The sequence below is a fragment of the Mus musculus genome, chromosome 2, assembly GCF_000001635.26.
Source record: "Mus musculus strain C57BL/6J chromosome 2, GRCm38.p6 C57BL/6J".
NCBI classification, from domain to species: domain Eukaryota; kingdom Metazoa; phylum Chordata; class Mammalia; order Rodentia; family Muridae; genus Mus; species Mus musculus.
The window spans coordinates 126,704,573-126,723,670 of NC_000068.7; the positions used below are offsets into that span (position 1 = coordinate 126,704,573).

Genomic DNA, 19,098 nt, shown 5'->3' on the forward strand with positions numbered 1-19,098 from the left:
GTCATAGCAACAAAAAAAATAACTAATGGAGCAGTTATGAATCATATGAGTGGAAATAAATTGTAGAGATATTATAATATAATATAATATAATATAATACAATACATAGTGTATTATAGTCTAGTGCTATCTTAAGGAAGGATTCCATCCAAACACATACATGATATACATGTATAAATATTAAATATTTAATTTAAAATATCTTTTTTAGATGCTTCCTTAAAGTATCATTATAGGTTAAAGTTAATAACATTGCCCAATTGTAAAACCACCATATCTCTTATCTGGAGTGGTTGGGACAACAGGAACTTCAGGGCTTTAATTTTTTTTTATTTGGAATATTTTCATATATAATGAAGTATTTTGGAAATAGAACTCCAAGTCCAAATGTAAAGTCTGTATGCTACTCATATACAAACAGATGACTTTATACACTGCTCTTGTCATGCCTATTTGATTGCAACGCCATCACATGGGTCTGGAGATTTTCACTTATGGGTTCACGTTCAACTTCTTGCAATTCCTCCAGCACACCCACTCTTTCCTGCTTCACAGTTTAGACAGCTTTGTCCTGTACATACCCATGTCCTACAATACAATTGAAGGAGCATATTTTCATCCAGTTGTCCCTCCTCGTTAAGATTTCTCATTCCATAAGTATTGAAAAGCTCAAATCTCACCCCAGGATGTTTATTAGTAATCTGGAGATATCTTCAGTCTTTCTGCTTTTACTGCATGGCTCAAATTGGGGATTATCTTGCCATTTCTTGTACCTTATGTTTGGTACCCGTTGACCCACACATCTACTTCTTCCTCCATTTACACAGAAACTCATGCAAATGATTTGTGATTTCTAGCAAAATCAGCAGCTGAGATGTTAGTGAAGGAGGAAGAATTCTGTTTGCTAGGAGTGGGACGAGATAGAACCAGAATTACATCAATGCAAATAAAATAACTATAGGTATGGGTTGGAGAGATGGCTCAAGAGCTAAGAGCTCTTGCTGCTCTTCAAGGGGACAAAGGTTCAGCTCCCAGCACCCATGTTGGGTGGTTCACAACTAACATGGCCTCAGAAGGCATCACATGCATAAATACATAAAATTGTTTAAAAAACTGTAGGTGAATATTAAAAAGCAGTATTTGTTAAAAGCGTTTCTGGGACCTCATCTTCAGAGATTAAAAAAAAATATTGTTCTCTGGGAGGGGAAGCACATGGAGATCAAAAGACAACTCGTGTGTGTGTGTGTGTGTGTGTGTGTATACAACTCACGTGTGTGTGAGTATGTGTGTGTGTGGACAACTCACGTGTGTGAGTGAGTGTGCATGAGTGTGTGTGTGTGTGTGTGTGGACAACTCACATGTGTGTATACAACTCATGTGTGTGCGTGAGTGTGTGTGTGTGTGTGTGTTTTCCAGGAATCAAACTCAGATTGCCAAGTTTACCTGGTAAGGACTTCACGCATCTTGTTGGGCTCAGAGAAAATTTTCACTGATACACTCCAATGATGTCTCTCTTCCTTTCAGTCCTACCTCCTTCCAATTGTCAGAGCACCCCAAAATGTTCTCCATGTGTTTTATACTTATTCTCACATTCAGCTCTAAGTTTTTCTTTCCTTACTCAATTCCACAAAGCTGAGCAGAGAAAAAACATTTTCCTAAAATAATCCATCCTCAAAAAAACAATTTCTTCCTTAATTATGAGGGGGAAAAAAAAAACATTTGAGGCTTTTATCCAGTAGTTCCCAGCATTGCACGGTATCAAATCACACCAGTCTTTACTTGTCTAGGGAGAACAAATAGTATATAATTTAGTGTTGATTTTTTAAAGGAGAAATGCAAGATTTTGTTTGTTTGGTTGGTTTGGTTTTTCGAGACAGGGTTTCTCTGTGTAGCCCTGGCTGTCCTGGAACTCACTCTGTAGACCAGGCTGGCCTCGAACTCAGAAATCCGTCTGTCTCTGCCTCCCAAGTGCTGGGACTAAAGGCGTGTGCCACCACCGCCCAGCACAAGAATACCTTTGCATGTAGCTAATTGTAATGGAAACGAAACTAAGGTTTATTTTAAAGGTTGGTAGACTGGATGCTTACTACTCTTTAACGTTTAATGGCAGCCTATCTGCTAAGTATTTTCATTTTATATACTTAGTAGAGCTGTGCTTTTAGATTTGACATGCATTAAAAAGTTGGACTGTCCCAACGGATTTAGTGACCAGGGAAAACAACTCCACTCTTAAGCAATTTTTATGTCCACGAGTAGCCCATCTTTTCTCCACAAGACAACTCTCCAAAGAGTTCAAACCCCAGCTTTGTAAGACTGGTCCTTTTGGAAATGTTGACGGTGTTTGTGCAATGTGTTTTCCAAACACGTCTGTTCTTTAACCAGAGGCTTGGCTTTGGAGAATGTTTATTCCCAAGTTTTAGAAGGTATCAATCCTCTCCCCGTATTTTCCCCCTAATGTCCGATCTGACGGGAAAAATGCACTATTGAGAGGCGCCAAAATATCCTCGATTCCTCCGTGGACAGCTCCAAGTCACAATGTGACACAATCTGAACTGACTTCCACCCGGAAAAGAGACGCGCGAGGACACCGGAAGCGCAGCACGCGCGCTTCCGTCCCGCACCAGCTCAAACTGTCCTTCCGACGCATGCTCAGGCCGGTTCGGCGCTCACCCTTCCGGAGAGGGCCGCCCTGATGTCCCTCCCTACGGGACAGAAAGGCGGAGTTACAGGGTTCACTGGAAGCTCCGCCCTCGCCGTGACGTTTCGAGACGCGACCCGTCGCCACGCAATGCGAATCGGGAAGAGGGGATGAGCTGCGCTGCCGTGCGTCTGAGAGCGAAGGCTCGTTCTCCTTCTGGTGGTGGGCGATGGGCGTCAGGCGAGGAGGCCGGTGTTAGCGGAGCGCGGGCGCTGCGGTGAGTGCGGCCTGGCTCCGGCCCCGGTTCCTGGGGAAGGCGTCCTCCAGCTGCTGGTCATCCGGGAGACGAGCCCTGTCCGCGGAGGGGTGGGACAACCCCAGACAACTGGCTGGTCCAGGGAGGGCCCGACTCTTGGTCGCTCCCGTCCCCCTCCTACGGTGCCCAGCGAGTTTGATGTAGTTTGCCGGTCTCAGAGGGTGGCCTTGACCAGTTCTCCTTTCTGTTGGACACTAGACCCAACTTTGGACTCCTTCCTTTTGCTTCCTTTTTTCTCATTTTGTGCTACCTACAACCCCAGGCCTTAATACGACCATTTGTCATGTTTTCCCTATTCCCCTTTACCCGGGTCACGCATGTTTTCAGTGAAGTACAAAAATTGAGTTAAGTAAACTCACCACACTTAAAACTTCTTCAAAGAGGGCATTTTCTTTTCTTAAAAATGTTTCTTCGTTTGTAGACTTGTGGCACTGACAAGTTCCCTTCACATCTGATGTACCGAGAGAGTTGTCAACCCCAAATCACAATGATATTCCTTTACCCACAAAGCTGCAGACCCTGTTCCTATGTTTTGTTCTTGCTTTCTGCCTATGACCTTGAGTCAGTCATTCAAGAAATATTTACGTGACTCACAGAGGTGTTGCAGAATCTAAGGAGTTTCATATTTATTAAAAAGCTCTAGGGTTTCGGATCAAAACGATGCCTAGCTAAAGGGTGTAATTCTTGGTTGTTCCCCGCCACCACCCACAAGGTCTTACTATGTAAACAGGACTTGTCTCAAACTCACTGAAACCTTCCTCCCTTGGCTCCAGAGATGGATAAAACTGCATCAAGCACCACTCCTGGCAAGGGTATTCTTTTTAAATCTTAGAGTATTCTTAGTTGTGTATATTATCCTACTTCATTAAAAATTCCATGTGTTATTTTTTGGTTTTGGTGGCTTTATTCTCTTTCTTTTTTTCTTACTTTCTTTCTTTTTTTTCTCGAGACAGTTTGTCTGTGCAGCCATAGCTATTATGGAACTCACTCTAAACCACGATTGCCCTTGATCTCAAAGTTCTGCCTGCCTTTGCCTCCCGAGTGCTGCCCACCACTGCCAGGCTCGGTGTATTGTTGGTGGTGGTAGTTTTTGGTTTTTGTTTCTGTTTTAAAGATATCTGCTTTTTTTTTAGTATTTCACTCTTTCTGTTTAAGACTCCCTGGTGAAAGTCAATCATGTTGGATTTAGGTAGTTTCTCATCTATAGAGCACTGGCCTAATTAAGGTGCTGTTGGCTGTATGTATGCTTATTTAAGAATATGAATTAGTATATAACTTAATTATGCCACTGTATCACTGTTGATCCTAAAATGTATATTCCTGCTCTTTTGCCCAGATATTGGGCATTGCACGGATCTTGCAGTAGTAATGTAAGCCTGTGAGGAATGAATAATGAATAGCTTGTGACTTGTAGTTTTTGAGATAACAATGGATAAGATAAACTAACAAAAATATTTAAGGTTTTCTTTTTATTCTTTAACTTGTTGATTTATTTACTTGAGCCTTATTAATCATCCTGATCTTTTGTTGATAAGAATGGAACCGAATCCAGATGGCTTTGTAAACCAGTTGTAATGTAAAGCCAACACATCAAATTTTATTCATTATATACTTAGCATCCTGATTTTCTTTCTTTTTTTTTTTTTTTTTTTTTTTTTTTTGGTGGTTCTGCAAACATCTTTACTAAACAGTTCCTTCCAGGGTAACAGGACTTAGCCACAGGGCCACAGCCAGGCAATACACCAACATCCCCAATAGCTCAGTTTGAACATAGCACGACAGGCTGCCCGTGGCCAGCAGGAGACAGAGGAGGGCAGGCTCCAGCGGTCACTTCTCTAGGGGTGCATAGTTCAGCAGCTTCTCAATCAGGTCCACGTGTGCTAGCAGCATGCGGCGGCAGCAGTAGCGCTTTAGGCCCAGAGCGTCCAGGGCATCCCCCTCCGTGTACTTGGCCTGCAGCAGACCCAGGTAGGCTTCCCATTTGTTGCCGACGATCTTCCCGCAGGTGAAGCAGCGCACCGGGATGATCATGGCGGCGTCTGACATCCTGATTTTCTAAAGGGAAGATTTATTTTGCCCCACAGTTTCGGAGACTTCTGCCCAAGCTTAATTGGCTCCATTACTTTGCATCTGAGGTGAAGTGCAGTCCCCTGTTAGCAAGGGTGTGTAAAGGAGACTGTTTGCCTCGGAGCGGTCAGGAAGCAGGGAGGAGTCTTGCATTTTATCTTGTTATAAAATCCAACTTTGTTCACCTGGATAGTTGCTGATGGTTGCAGCTGGAAATGATAACTGGCATGTCCACATCCAGTCTCTTTGTGTGGATTAAACTTCTCATGGCATGTGTGTTGGGCTCCATGACCACACTTGAGGCAGAAAGTAGAAGCTTTCAGTCTCTGAAAAGCCTGTATCAAGAAATTGGCACATTACTTCTAGTAATATTCTACTGGTTAGAGCAATCAAGGCGCCCTCCCCATCAGCTGATAGATTTATACTATTTTTGTGTTTATGTGTGTTTGGTGCTAGGACACCCAGGGCATGGCACATACATATCCTATCACCCATGGCCTGACTCCTACCTTTTAAAGCAAAAGGCTCTCAAAAACTACTTTATAGGCTCCCAACATGTGTGTGACCACTGTACACAGGTATATAACACACAAACACTGCATGCATTTTGTATGTATCAAATACTCTGTAGCAAATGTAATCTAACCACACATAATTGCTCTTAGAAACTGGGGTACTTTCTTCCTTCCCTTCCTCCTTCTTTTCCTTAGCATTCTAATATTTATTCATGTCCCTTAGAGTTCTTCTCTTCCTTGTTTAGCATTACGCTTTCCTTCATTGCAGAGATGTCTGTTCTTTTCTGAGTCTGTCTTCCCATAGAATGCCTAGTTTGAGGCCTTAAGTGAAATATCAGCTGTCAAAAAAGTAAAGCTTCAATTTCTTGGTGATTTATTCTCTTAATGTTAGTTATTAGTATGTGATGTCTATACACTTTTGATTGTGTGTATTTGTTTATATTTTTTGAAAGTGTCTTACCATGACCAAGATTGACCTCTAACTCCTGGGCTTAAGAGATTCTCCTGCCTCAGGCTCCCCAGGTAGCTGGAATTGCAGATGCATGCCACTGTACTCAATGGCTGATGTCTGTGTTTTAAAGAGAATTGTATATGTTTTAAAATATACTACATAAAAGCAGGATAAATAAAATAGTTATAAAATGTCCCTCCCAGACTCAAACTTTTCTTGCTTAGACTCAGCTTCAGACCACATTTTGAAGTATGTGTATCCTTTAGGAGGTGGGGCCTGACTGGTGGATGTTTGTTCCTGGGGATAGCCTGTTGAAGGTTTTTCCAATCTATGGCTCCCTCAGAGCTCTCTGCTTCTGGTTAGCCAGATTAGAGGAGCCACTTCAGCATACTCTTGCTGCCATAAATTCTGTCAGAACTTTCCCATCTATGATGGACTGAAGTTCTTCCAAAACAGTGATCTAAGATAAACTCCCCCTTAAATGATTTCTGGGTTTTGGTCACAGAATAAAAGTGATACAGTATCATTTTCAGTGATATTATGTTGTAACCTCCCAAACAATAGGGTTGTTTTTGTTTTTTTCTTTCTGAGACAGGGTTTCCTCTGTGTAGCCTAGGCTGTCCTAGAACTCACTGTGTAAACCAGATTGGCTTTGAACTGAGAGCTCTACCTGCCTCTGCCTCCTCATTGTTGGGATTAAAGGCATGCGCCACCATACCCTGATCAGTTTTCATTTTTATTTATTTTCTTATTTACTTTATGTATTTGAGTACATTGTTGATTTCTTCAGACACACCAAAAGGGGGGGATCAGATTGTATTACAGATAATTGTGTGGTTGCTGGGAATTGAACTCATGTCCTCTGGAAGAACAGTCAGTGCTCTTAACCACTGAGCCATCTCTCCAACCCCATCACTCGTCAGTTATTAAACTACAGTTTTGTTTTTATATTTGTTGTTGTTATTGGTTTGCTTGTTTGGTTGCTTTTGAGACATGGTCTTTTTAAGTAACCCAAAGTAGCCCTGAACTTAGCACCTTCTAGCTTCAGCTTCCTGTGTAGGTACACATTTTTGTATGCCTGTTACTGTTATTTAGTTAATAACATTAGTGTTCTTTGCTTTTCACAGAAGGAAAATAGGGTAATGTAAGCAAGTGAAAATATTCAAGTTTAATCACTAAATCGCCAAATTAGTGTGCCTAATTTGTTCTTTCCTGCAGTGACTTTCTAACTATTCTTTCCTGTAGTATTGTTTCCTTATTCAAATCCATCTTGTATATATCCATTTTGGCCATCCTGAGGCAGTACTGACTTGTCAAATGTCTTCTCAAGCCCTCCATTCTGTGACAGTATTTACTTTTATGAAGCAGCTACTAAGTGTTGACAGGATTATTAAGATAGAGTCAGGATCCATCATATTATCAGTGGGCTTCTTTGATCCCAGCTATTATTGCTTCATGATTCCTATCGTTTACCCTACTTGTCCACATTGTAAGGCAATGTAAGGCAGTTTTCTCAGTAATTTCTCACTTTATGTCTCTATGGTGCTTCCCTTCTCAAATGCTGCCTTTCTCACCTCGTCTCTCATCATTTCAGCCAATTTGTTATTTGGGCCAAAAACTGTACTGACCTAGCAGTATAGGTAGTGAGCAGTGTAGGACTCAAGACTAAGACATGAACTCCAAGAACTGTCAGACACAGCGGGGGAAGCTTAAGCCACCCTGAAAGGAAGGGGCCAGCATTAAAGAAGACACTGTGGCCTGGCTGAAGCTCTCTCCGTCTAGCTGAACTGGATTTTCCTTTCCTTGAGTTCAGCTAGTGACCTGGTTCATATTAATATGTAGTAGAGCAATTGATTGTTGACTTATTATTTCATAAATATTAACTCTTGTTAACCAGAGTAAGACATTTGTGACCATCAAGCCCTGTTTTCTGTATCTCTTAGAAAAGTGTGTTCCGAGTCTGAATCCCTTAAGGTTCCACCTTGCCTTCCGTGCTGAGACGTGGCTGCGTTATGTAGCCCTGCGCAGTCTTCTGTTTTCTCTAGGATGTAAAAGCTCGCCTTAGACTGGAAGTTTGGGAACTGTAAAAGGTGTCTGCTTTTTGGTTTGTATTCTATCATGAGCTTATTTTGTTACAGAACAGCTCATAGCTCCCCAGGCCAGTGTTGGTCTTTGGACTGTATTTGGAATAGCACTGCCATCATGTGAGCTATCAAGTTCTTGTTTTGTTTTGAGACATTGTCTTGCTGTGTAGCTTAGGCTGGCTTGAATTCTCAGTTCTCCTGTTTAAGCTTCAGGCTACACATCAGGCTACTTTGTTTGCTTTAGTTTATAATTCTTTTTTTAAATATTGCATAATTTTACTGGGTTATATACATATATACATGTATAGATAGATAGATAGATAGATAGATAGATAGATCCCCTTTCTTTGAGGCAGGGTCTTGCTAGGAAGCCCAAGTTGGCCTTAAATCTATAACCCAGTAAAATATACACACACACATATATCCCTATTTGTCTAAAAAGCCATTGCTGAAGACTTTGGTGACATTGTTCCATGAAGGCAGATCCTGTCCTTGCCTTTGCAGGGTTTCTTGTTCTACTTCCCCTATTTCATTTCTGTTGCCATCTGACCTCCACCCTACTTTCTCTTCCATCTTTATAAATCATTGCAATAGATAACTAGGATTTTCTTTCTTCACATCTTTGTGCTCTTGTTAGTTGGGACTGCACATCTAACAAGCAGGTTCCTTCAGAACCCTGCTGTGGCTCTCTCATTACCTTTAGAAAACAGGTAAATATTTCTGTGCTTTCATAGCCTTTTATGACTTGTGTGGAGACTTTTTGACTGCTTTGCCTCATGGCTTCTTCTATGTTCTGTCTGGCAGCTGATTCCTAGAGATGTACTTGGTTTCTTGACCTTGTCCCCACACTATTCCTCACCTCTATCAAAGCCATCTCATCAAAGAAGAAAGACATTTGCTTTTTTTCTGATTACTTCTAGTTCCCTTTGGTGGTAGTTTTCCTTCTTGATGTTTTTATTTGTAATACCATCTACTACTATTATTTCCACTGTTTACAGTTTTGTTCCCCATTAGTTTTGTAAGCCTGGTGTGGAAATACTCTAATCCTCCAGCTTCTAAAAGCATGGCATTTTATATAGCAGGATATTACAAGTTTAGATCTAACCTTAAACTAGGTAATGACTTACTCTTTTTAAAAAATTGTCTATATATCTGACACAATTTTCACATTCTTTTAAAAATCCAAGTTTTAGGGGCTAAAGAGATGGGATTGAGAACGCTTTTTCAGATGACCCACTTTTGATTCCCAGCACCCACATGGCAGCACACAGGATCTGTAACTCCAGTTCCAAGGGCTCCAACACCTGTTTTTGAACTAAAGTGTTGTTCATCCTTAGGGAGCAGAAACCAGGCCTTATGTCTTCAACACCTATCCTTTTTTTTTTTTTTTAAAGATTTATTTATCTTATGTATATGGGTACACTGTAGCTATGCAGATGGTTGTGAGCCTTCATGTGGTTGTTGGGAATTGAATTTTTAGGACCTCTGCTCTCTCTGGTCTATGCCACTCTCTCTGGTCGGCCCAAAGATTTATTTACTTATACATAAGTACACTGTGGCTGTCTTCAGATACTCCAGAAGAGGGCATCAGATCTCATTATGGGTGGTTGTGAGCCACCATATGGTTGCTGGGATTTGAACTCAGGACCTTCGGAAGAGCAGTTAGTGCTCTTACCCGCTGTGCCGTCTTGCCAGCCCCAGCACCTATCCTTTTAATACAGAGCCTGCATTTGCAAGGTAAATCTGCTTGGGATTTACATTGATACTAAAATAATGATGCTGTCTGAGAACGAGGCAATCCAAGGCATCCTTGTCATACCTGTTACTTAATAGATGTTGTCTTAGTTAGGGTTTTACTGCTGTGAACAGACACCATGACCAAGGCAAGTCTTATAAAAAACAACATTTAATTGGGGCTGGCTTACAGGTTCAGAGGTTCCGTCCATTATCATCAAGGTGAGAGCATGGCAGTATCCAGGCAGGCATGGCACAGGAAGAGCTAAGAGCGCTATGTCTTCATCCAAAGGCGGCTAGTGGAAGACTGACTTCCAGGCAACTAGGGTGAGGATCTTATACCCACACCCACAGTGACACACCCATTCCAACTAGGTCACACCTATTCCAACAAGGCCACACCTTCAGATGGTGCCACTCCCTGGTCCAAGGATATACAAACCATCACATGTTCTTAGGTAGTTTGATGGTGAATTGTTAATGAATTGATACCTCAGTAGAACATATCCAGTGTCACTTGGCCCATTTGGAAGTGACAATGTGGCAGAAACTATTTCTCTCATTATTACAACTTTAGACACAAGGTTTGAAACAGGAGATAAAATGTACCAAGTTTTTATATGCAAGGTCATTGTTTCTCACTGCATATATCTCAAGGTATCAGTTACCATTTAGTTCAGCATGTCTTGATAGATGCATGGAGCAAGTATACATAGAAAAAACTGAAAAGGTAAAAATGGGATTTTTAGAGGAAAGCTGTTTGGTAATAATATAGTCCTAACCCAGAATTGGAAGGGATAAGTCCAGATATTCATAAAGTATTAGTGTTTAATACCGGAATGACTAGAGTCAAAGGAAATTAAAGTGCTTTTGGAGTGCTTTTCATGCAAGTGAACTAAGACCATTCCCTTAAGTTGTACTTAATCAGCCCTTAAGAATTTTGTTTTTTGTCCAGGCACCTTTAATCCTAGCACTTGAAAAGCAGAGGCAGGCCGGGCAGTGGTGGCGCACGCCTTTAATCCCAGCACTCGGGAGGCAGAGGCAGGCGGATTTCTGAGTTCGAGGCCAGCCTGGTCTACAAAGTGAGTTCCAGGACAGTCAGGGCTACACAGAGAAACCCTGTCTCGGAAAAAAAAAAAAAGAAAGAAAGAAAGAAAGAAAAGAAAAGAAAAGCAGAGGCAGGTAAATCTTGAGTTTTGAATCCAGCAAGTTCCAGGACAGCTTGGGGTACACAGAGAGACCCTGTCTAGAGAAGCAAAACAAAGCCAAAAATTTTTGATTTATTTTTATGTGTATGGCAGTTTTGTCTGCATGTATATCTACACACCACTTGGGTGTTGGATCTTCTGGAATTGGTGTTGCAGAGGGTTATAAGCCAACATGTGAGTACATGGAGTTGAATACTGGATTTCTGGAAGAACAGTCTTTTAGGATTAGATGCTGTTGATCTCTGTAAATAAACTGAACTGATTGTATCATTTAGAGAGCAGAGAGAGATGATGGGGAAAATAAAGTTGAAGTTAAATTACTAAATTGTAATTAGTTAAATTACTAAATGGTAATTAGTTGTGTCTGGCAGAAGACCACACCAGAAGTTAGTCTGGTCACTGGTTTTTAGGTGGCAACACTTAGGACCATACCAAGACACTCTACCTGGGCTGCTTTGATCTGCTCCATCTCCAGGTATCTTTGTGGATAGTTACACACACAATTTAATTAGTGCATACCTTCTGATTCTTCCCGTTTTCATTTTGTTTACTCCATATTTTCTACTGGTCACAATTAGCATACCAGAAAACAAAGAATGTCATGAACCATCAAAGACCTTTTCAGAGTAAACCAAAGTGTAGGAGTGTTTTCTGGCAGAAGCAGAAATATGTTTTGGTTCTCAGCTCCGTATAAACCTGGTCTTGCCTACTACTTTTCTTTTATAAACTGATATTAAGAAGAAAACAAAATACTCCAAGTTGGAAATCTATTTGTTTACAAATGTAGTTTTAACAGAAAAAATATAAAAGCTTTACTATTCTGTTCTTTTTAATAGATAAGATTTTAATAGTGATGGCAAAGTGGTACAATAATCCATTTAGTTAATGAACATTTGAAAATAAGTATTGCTTAATACCATAGATTTTGTGTGTGTGTGTGTGTGTGTGTGTGTGTGTGTGTGTGTGTCTTAAATATCTCCCAAAATAGAAATTGAAAATAATTTAAAATGAACCCTTTTTGGGGAGGATATAGTTAAATAATGGGTGTTTGTTTTTGTTTGAATACAGAGTCTTGCTGGGTAGCCCAGATTAGTGATAAACTCAGAATCCTCCCACCTCAGCCTCCCAGTTGCTGGGCCATGCTTAACAGTGGATGATACTTTTGTTTGGTGTGTGTGCATGAGGCCAGGAGTCCAATCCAAAGCCTTGCACACCACCCAGTCACTTTGCCACAGAGCTATATTCCTAGTCCTGGAGTTTCATTTTTCCAATACTTTTTTTTTTTTCTCTAAAAAATGTAACATTTTTGTTAATTTGTTAAGAATTTTGTACATGCATTCGATGTATGTGAATCATACACACCTCACTATCCCGTCCAATTCATTCCAGAACCTTCACACATCCCCCAAACTTCATGTCCTCCTTTTTATTGTTTTTATTTTATTTCAGTTCAGTCTTTGCCCTCCTCCTAGTCCCCCCTCCTACAGTTCCTCATCCCATTCCTCCTCCCAGGACTCCCCACTCCCTCAGACCTCAAGTCTTACTGAGGTCAGACCAGGCAGTCCTCTGCTGTATGCGTTGGGGGGCCTCGGACTAGCTCTTGTATGCTGCCTGGTTGGTCTAAGCTGTCAGGCTTAGAGTCTGAGAGATCTCAGGAGTCCTGGTTAATTGACACTGCTGGTCTTCTATGGGGTCACTCCTCCTCCTCAGCTTCTTCCAGCCTTTCCCTAATTCAACCACAGGGGTTCCCAGCTTCAGTCCAATGGCTGAGTTTGAGTATCTGTGTTTGTCTCAGTCATCTGTTAGTTGGGCCTCTCAGAGGACAGCCATGCTAGGCTCCTGTCTATAAGCGTGCCATAGCATCAGCAATAGAGTCAGGCCTTGGAGCCTCCCCTTAAGATGGATCCCCAAGTTGGGCTGGTCACTAGACTGCCTTTTCCTCAGTCTCTTCTCCATTTTGTCCCTGCAATTCTTTTAGATAGGGACAATTCTGCATCAGGGTTTTTGACTGTGGGATGGCAACCCCATTCCTCACTTGATGCCCTGTCTTTTTGCTGGAGGTAGACTGTACCCGAGTTCCCCCTCCCCACTGTTAGGCATTTCATCTAAGGTCCCTTTGAGTCCTGAGAGTTTCTCACCTCCCAGGTCTCTGGTACATTCTGAAGCACCCCCCCCTCCCCCACCCCACCCCACCCCTCCCACTCCTCATATTTCCATTCATTCTGCTGGTCATCAGAGTCCTCTCCTTCTGTGTCATCTGTACTCCCCCACCCCCAGCTGATCATGTTCCCCTTTTCCCTTCTCCCTCACCCCTCTCCCACCCAGGTCCCTCTCTCCCTCTGCCTCTTGTGGTTGTATTCTAACACTTTTTGCTGATGATAATTAGTGGAATTATTTGTTTTGTTTTAGGAAAGAACTACTTTTCATGAACCACACCATCTGTTTGTTGAAGTAGAAAAGCGAGTCTTACTCATCATGCCTGCTGTAGCTTCAGTTCCTAAAGAACTCTACCTCAGTTCTTCACTAAAAGACCTCAATAAGAAGACCGAAGTTAAACCTGAGAAAACCAGCACCAAGAAGTGTGTGCTAGTTTGATTGTCATGTAAATTTTATTTCATTCCCTTATTATTTAGATTTAATAAATAGCTAATTTAAAGTTTATTTGAAAAATGATGTGATCACAAGAGTAAATAAGACCTAGAGAAGTTCTTAACTTTGTCTTAACAGAATAAATGTGAGATTGCTCAGGTTTAAGTACCTGCTTCCTGACCAGTATGTATACTAGATGATATGTATACCAGTATGTGTACTAGATGATATGTATACATACCAGTACGTATATTAGATGATGTGTTTAAAAGAGTATGAAGGTTCTAGTAAAGCCATTTTGCCACGTCATTTTTTCTCATAAAACATTATAACTTTTAATTAAGGTTTTTAATCTTTTAAAAGATCACCTTTACCCTTGTGTAGGACATGTGCAAGTTAGGATGTTGTCGTACTCTTTCTCTGACTGAAAGAGGGGCTATGTCTACTTTTGTTTTGTTTTGTTTTGTTTTGTTTTTCTAATTATCCTCAATAGTTTTATGGCAACTTAACACAAGCTGGTCGTCTGAGAGGAGGGACCTAATTGAAACAAATACCTCCATAAGATCAGGCTGTAGGAAGGCAAGCCTATAGTGTGTTTTTTAAATGCCTGATGGAAGGGACTTACCCCAGTCCTCTGAGGGTGGGAACATCTCTGGGCTGGTGGTTCTGGGTTCTATAAGAAAGCAGCCTAAACAAGCCAGGAGGAGCATCTCCATGGCCTCTGCATCAACTCCTGCTTCCAGGTTTCTAACAGGTTTGAATTTCTGCCTTGGCTTCCCTCAATAGACTGACTCGGGATGTGTAAGCCAAATAATCCTTTTCCATTCTGAGTTATTTTAGTTATGGTGGAATCCCTAAGATGCAAATACTAGTATTCTCTGGGTTTTATTTTATTCCAGTTTGATAGAATCTTTAACTTAATGATTGATTTTGTGTGGTTTTACTTGTTTGGGCTTACATCTAAGGCACATGTAGAAAGTGTGTCTTTCCAGGAGAGGTTCCAAACTCTCATGGTCCAGTGGTCCACTGATTCGAATACTTGCTGGAAATATAAATTTGCTAAGAATAGGTTGTCCTTAAACTTGTCAACTCAAGTGGTTGAGGAACAGAAAACTTTCTGTTCACATTTATTTTTACCAGCAAAAGAGATTTAGAAACTAGTAAGTAATTACATTGTTATTTAGGTGGAAATAAAGTTTTAGAAAGAAAGGTAACCAAGCTACCACATTCCCCAAACTTAGGAAAAGTAGATCTTAGAGAGCAATGGGGAGCAATAGGTATTCTCTGATTGGAGAGAAATATGATCCCAAATGAATCAATGAAGACAAGCTAAGATACCTGTGTAGGAATGAAGATGGAAGAAAATAATGCATCAGTGGTGGCATTTGAGCAGTGGAACTTCACTCAGGTGAGAGAGGGTCCACCACATACCACTGTCCCTTATTGTCACCCGTAGCACAATGGCTTTTCAAAATGCCCGTTAGGAGAAAATAGAGAAAGATTGGCTTCTTCCTGAGCTAAGTTGGTAACATGGGGTAGCACGGAGAGTAATTTTGTTTAATTCTTGTTGTTTGATTTTTTTTTTTAATCAATAAAGCCATCTTTGAACTTTCTCAAATACTAAAGACAGAAACTTTATAAATGTTAGCTCAAAGATGGTCATTTCTTTCTATCAGGGTCTGATGTATCTCTTAAGACTAGCCTAACCCCAGAGGGAAGTTATAAATCGAATTGGGTGAAGTAACAAACTTAAATCATGAAGTGTATTTTATCAAAGTCATCTGCCGAGTTTATCTGTTACATGTATTTTTCCCCAGTACCAAGTTTTGTAAATTCTCTTCGTTTCTAAGTTATATACACAGCGCGCAGAAGATCTTCAAGACAGCAGAAGAATGCAGACTAGATCGTGATGAGGAAAGGGCCTATGTGCTTTATATGAAATATGTGGCAGTTTATAATCTTATCAAAAAGAGACCTGATTTCAAGCAACAGCAGGTACCCTCACTTTGCTATTTTATTTGATATTTTTACCCAGTAGAGCTATTGATTACCTCTAAAAGCTTTAACTACCTGTGAAATTAACTTTTGTTCCTCCTCACCTCCCACTCAATTCTGGCAACCCGGTAATGCTAAGCAGGAGGTCTGTCACCAACATAACAATGAATTTAAATCACATATTTAAACAATTTTAACAGGACAATTTTAACTCCTGTGGGGCCAGGAAAAGCAAAGCAAAAATATATTTTTATTATTTGTTAGTGTATTCATGCATACATTTTGCTTGGATCAATATATGCATATAACAGTATATAAACCGATTGTTTGCTTTTTGTTGTAATAAATTATTGCTAGATCAGGTGGAAGGATTGCGTTTATTCAGTGCACTGAATAAGAAAAATAATAGCTGAGTACAGTGGCTCATGCTTGTGGTCTCTTGTGAGCCCAGGAGTTCCAGGCCAGCTTGGACAACATAGAGAGATCCTCTATCAATAAATAAAACAGAGGGACTGGAGACATGGCTCAACGGATAAGAGTGCTTTGTGCAGAAGGCCCAGGTTTGGTTCCCATTACCCATTTCAGGTGACTTACAAATGCTTCTGACTCCAGCTCTAGGGTATCCAACGCCCTATTCTGGCCTCCTTGGGCACCTGCACATGTGGCATACATTCACACAACACACACAAATGTAAAGTAAGTAAGAGTGTGTTTTCAGGTCTGCTTTAAGGTCAGATCTGTAACTATCAGCCTTTTTATTTGACTGACACTGGAGCTGTATTAGATGCAGCTTTAGAATTAAGAGCAAGACTTCAGTGTCTCTTCATGTTTTCTTTTTTGTTCTTAATCTGTTTAGCAGATACTAGTCTTTCACTTTGCTGAAGTCAGGAGTAGAAAGTGAGGACTATCATGGTATAGACAGAGAAACTGATAGCTAGAATTGGTGTGAAAAGAAAAGATGTTTGCATCTCAGTTGTCCTAGAAACAGGCAAAATAATATATAAGTGGTGTTAAAGAATAGGAAGAATGCTGTATTAGTGCTTCGACTTTAGAAATGACCTTGTTATCACAAGAAACAGCAAAATACTGCCTAGAGATTTCTTATCCCTCAGACGAACCATTCTTTGTCTGAGTGTCATGCTGGCTTAGAGGTTAGAGTCCCCCTGCCTGTCTCCAAAGCACTTCAATTTCAAAAGTACAGCGGCATGTCTAGCCAATTAGAAATTAATATTGATATTTTATTTTGGAGGTTACAGTGACACACTCTGTTAGCACTTGATACTTTATAGTATTTTACTTTGTTCTGTAGTGGGAAAGTTGACTTACAGAAGCAATAAAATTTCTCTTATTTGAAGTCCCCTTTGTTTTTGCCCAGAGTATAGTGACTGATAACATCTTTTAATAAGGAGGGATACCTTAATAGTTAGGCTAATGGTAGTAGGTCATTTCTTCTCCTAGCAAAATCATGCTAATTGTTATTGTGTTTTAAGGTGTTTTTTTGGGGGGGTTTTTTTTGGGGGGGTTTTTTCGAGACAGGGTTTCTCTGTGTAGCCCTGGCTGTCCTGGAACTCACTTTGTAGACCAGGCTGGCCTCAAACTCAGAAATTCGCCTGCCTCTGCCTCCCGAGTGCTGGGATTAAAGGCGTGCGCCACCACACCCGGCTTGTGTTTTAAGGTTTTAATGTCCCTTTGCACTTAGGGATTTATCTGCCTCCCCATAAATAGTTGAATTAGTCCTGCTATAGGAGAAAACATCTTTTAATATTTAAAGGCATACTTATCTGCAGAGTAAGAAGCCAGAAGCCTGCCTAAATTCAAACACTCTTTAAAATGTTCTGGAGAAATTGCTTTTAAAGAGGGCTGGCTGGTGAGATGGCTGACTACAAAGCTGGAAGACCTGATCTGACTCTCTGGACCTGCAGGGTAGCCGAGAGCAGATTCCCACATGCTGTTCTGCCTTCCACATGCACACTGGGAGGTTGTGTGTCACACACCTCTACCCCGGCTCCTGCCCTGGTACTCTCTAAATGCTTGGAAGGCTTCGGGATTACTAACTTTGGTAGTTGCTGTCATCTGGTTAGTCTGTCATTGAACTGATTTTGTGTATTTGTTTTTTGCTTTACTTTTGGAACTTAGTTTTTTTCTCTTTGGCAAGGTTGGAATTACCATTTTGATTGTCTGTTCCTCCCCATTGAATAGGTTGGGATTAATTTTGATGGATAAGAACTCTTTCAACAGAAAGTACCCAAGGAGCTGAAGGGGTCTGCAACCCTATAGGTGGAACAACAATATGAACTAACCAGTACCCCCAGAGCTCGTGTCTCTAGCTGCATATGTAGCAGAAGATGGCCTAGTCGGCCATCAGTGGAAAGAGAGACACATTGGTCTTGCAAACTTTATATGCCTCAGTACAGGGGAACACCAGGGCCAAGAAGTGGGAGTGGGTGGGTAGGGGAGCAGGGTTGTGGGGGAGGGTATAGGGGAGTTTCGGGATAGCATTTGGAATGTAAATGAAGAAAATATCTAATAATAATAATAATAATAATAAAACCTCTTTCCACATTCTCAGTGTCACCGAGTTTGTGAAGGTCAGGTTCAGAAGCTGCCTTCAAAGGGTCAGCTAACCCAGGCTGTTACTTTGGATGCTGCAGTCACTTGATTCCCTGTTTGTCTGCCTAGAGCCCTCATATCTCCTGCTTTAGAACTGTTTATGTTTTGTTTCATTTACTCTAACCTTCAAGTATGTGAGGTATTAAATTGCCTACATATTTTATAATTATAACTACTTACACTGAGTAGGGACAGAATATAGTGCTGAATTCCTTCTTGTTTTATATTGCAAAGTGTTTAAGTAAAAGTTAATGTAGTAGAGAGGGCACAGTGATGGAGCTGAAAACTCTGGGTCTTGAGCAGTGCTTTCAGGGTCATGTGAGAAGCAAGAGAAGGGGTAAATGCTGGCATAGCAAATCCTCATGAAACTAGAGTTATATTCAAGACTCAATCAGAGCATTGCAAAGCACTCACACGCACGCACGCACGCACCCCCCCTCCCCTTTTTTTTTGGACAGGCTCTTATTATGGAGCTTAGCTGGCCTCAAATGTAAGATGCACCTGCTTCTGCCTCAGACGTGCTGGGATTAAAGGTGTGCACCATCACAGTCCTGCTGTTAACCTTTTTTAGATTTATTTATTTATTATATGTAAGTATACTGTAGCTGTCCTCAGACACTCCAGAAGAGGGCGTCAGATCTTGTTACAGATGGTTGTGAGCCACCATGTGGTTGCTGGGATTTGAACTCCGGACCTTCGGAAGAGCAGTCGGGTGCTCTTACCCACTGAGCCATCTCACCAGCCCCCATGGTTAACCTTTTAAATTAGAGAAGCTGAGAGAAATAGGAAAGCTATACGGGTAAACCTGTGCAGGATTTTCAGTTGAGGAGGAATCAAGAGTTATCTCTCTGTGCCACTTGACATGTTGTCAACAATATCTATGCTGATAAT

General features: G+C 41.0%; 1 protein-coding gene and 1 pseudogene across 3 annotated transcripts in view; one reads left to right on the forward strand and one right to left on the reverse strand.

The window, feature by feature from the left end:
- The first annotated feature begins 2,628 nt into the window (after positions 1-2,628).
- Positions 2,629-19,098, forward strand: part of Usp8 (ubiquitin specific peptidase 8) — a 52,114-nt gene continuing 35,644 nt past the window's right edge. The window contains exons 1-3 of one of the 3 annotated variants that reach the window (XM_011239857.3): positions 2,629-2,915; positions 13,423-13,615; positions 15,453-15,597. In XM_011239857.3, the coding sequence (XP_011238159.1) occupies positions 15,538-15,597 (60 nt within the window). In that variant the 5' untranslated portion in view covers positions 2,629-2,915; positions 13,423-13,615; positions 15,453-15,537. Of the gene's footprint in view, positions 2,916-13,422; positions 13,616-15,419; positions 15,598-19,098 lie in introns of all 3 variants that reach the window. The other 2 variants (NM_001252580.1, NM_019729.3) reach the window with 2 other exon arrangements.
- Positions 4,614-4,996, reverse strand: Gm10774 (predicted pseudogene 10774; annotated as a pseudogene).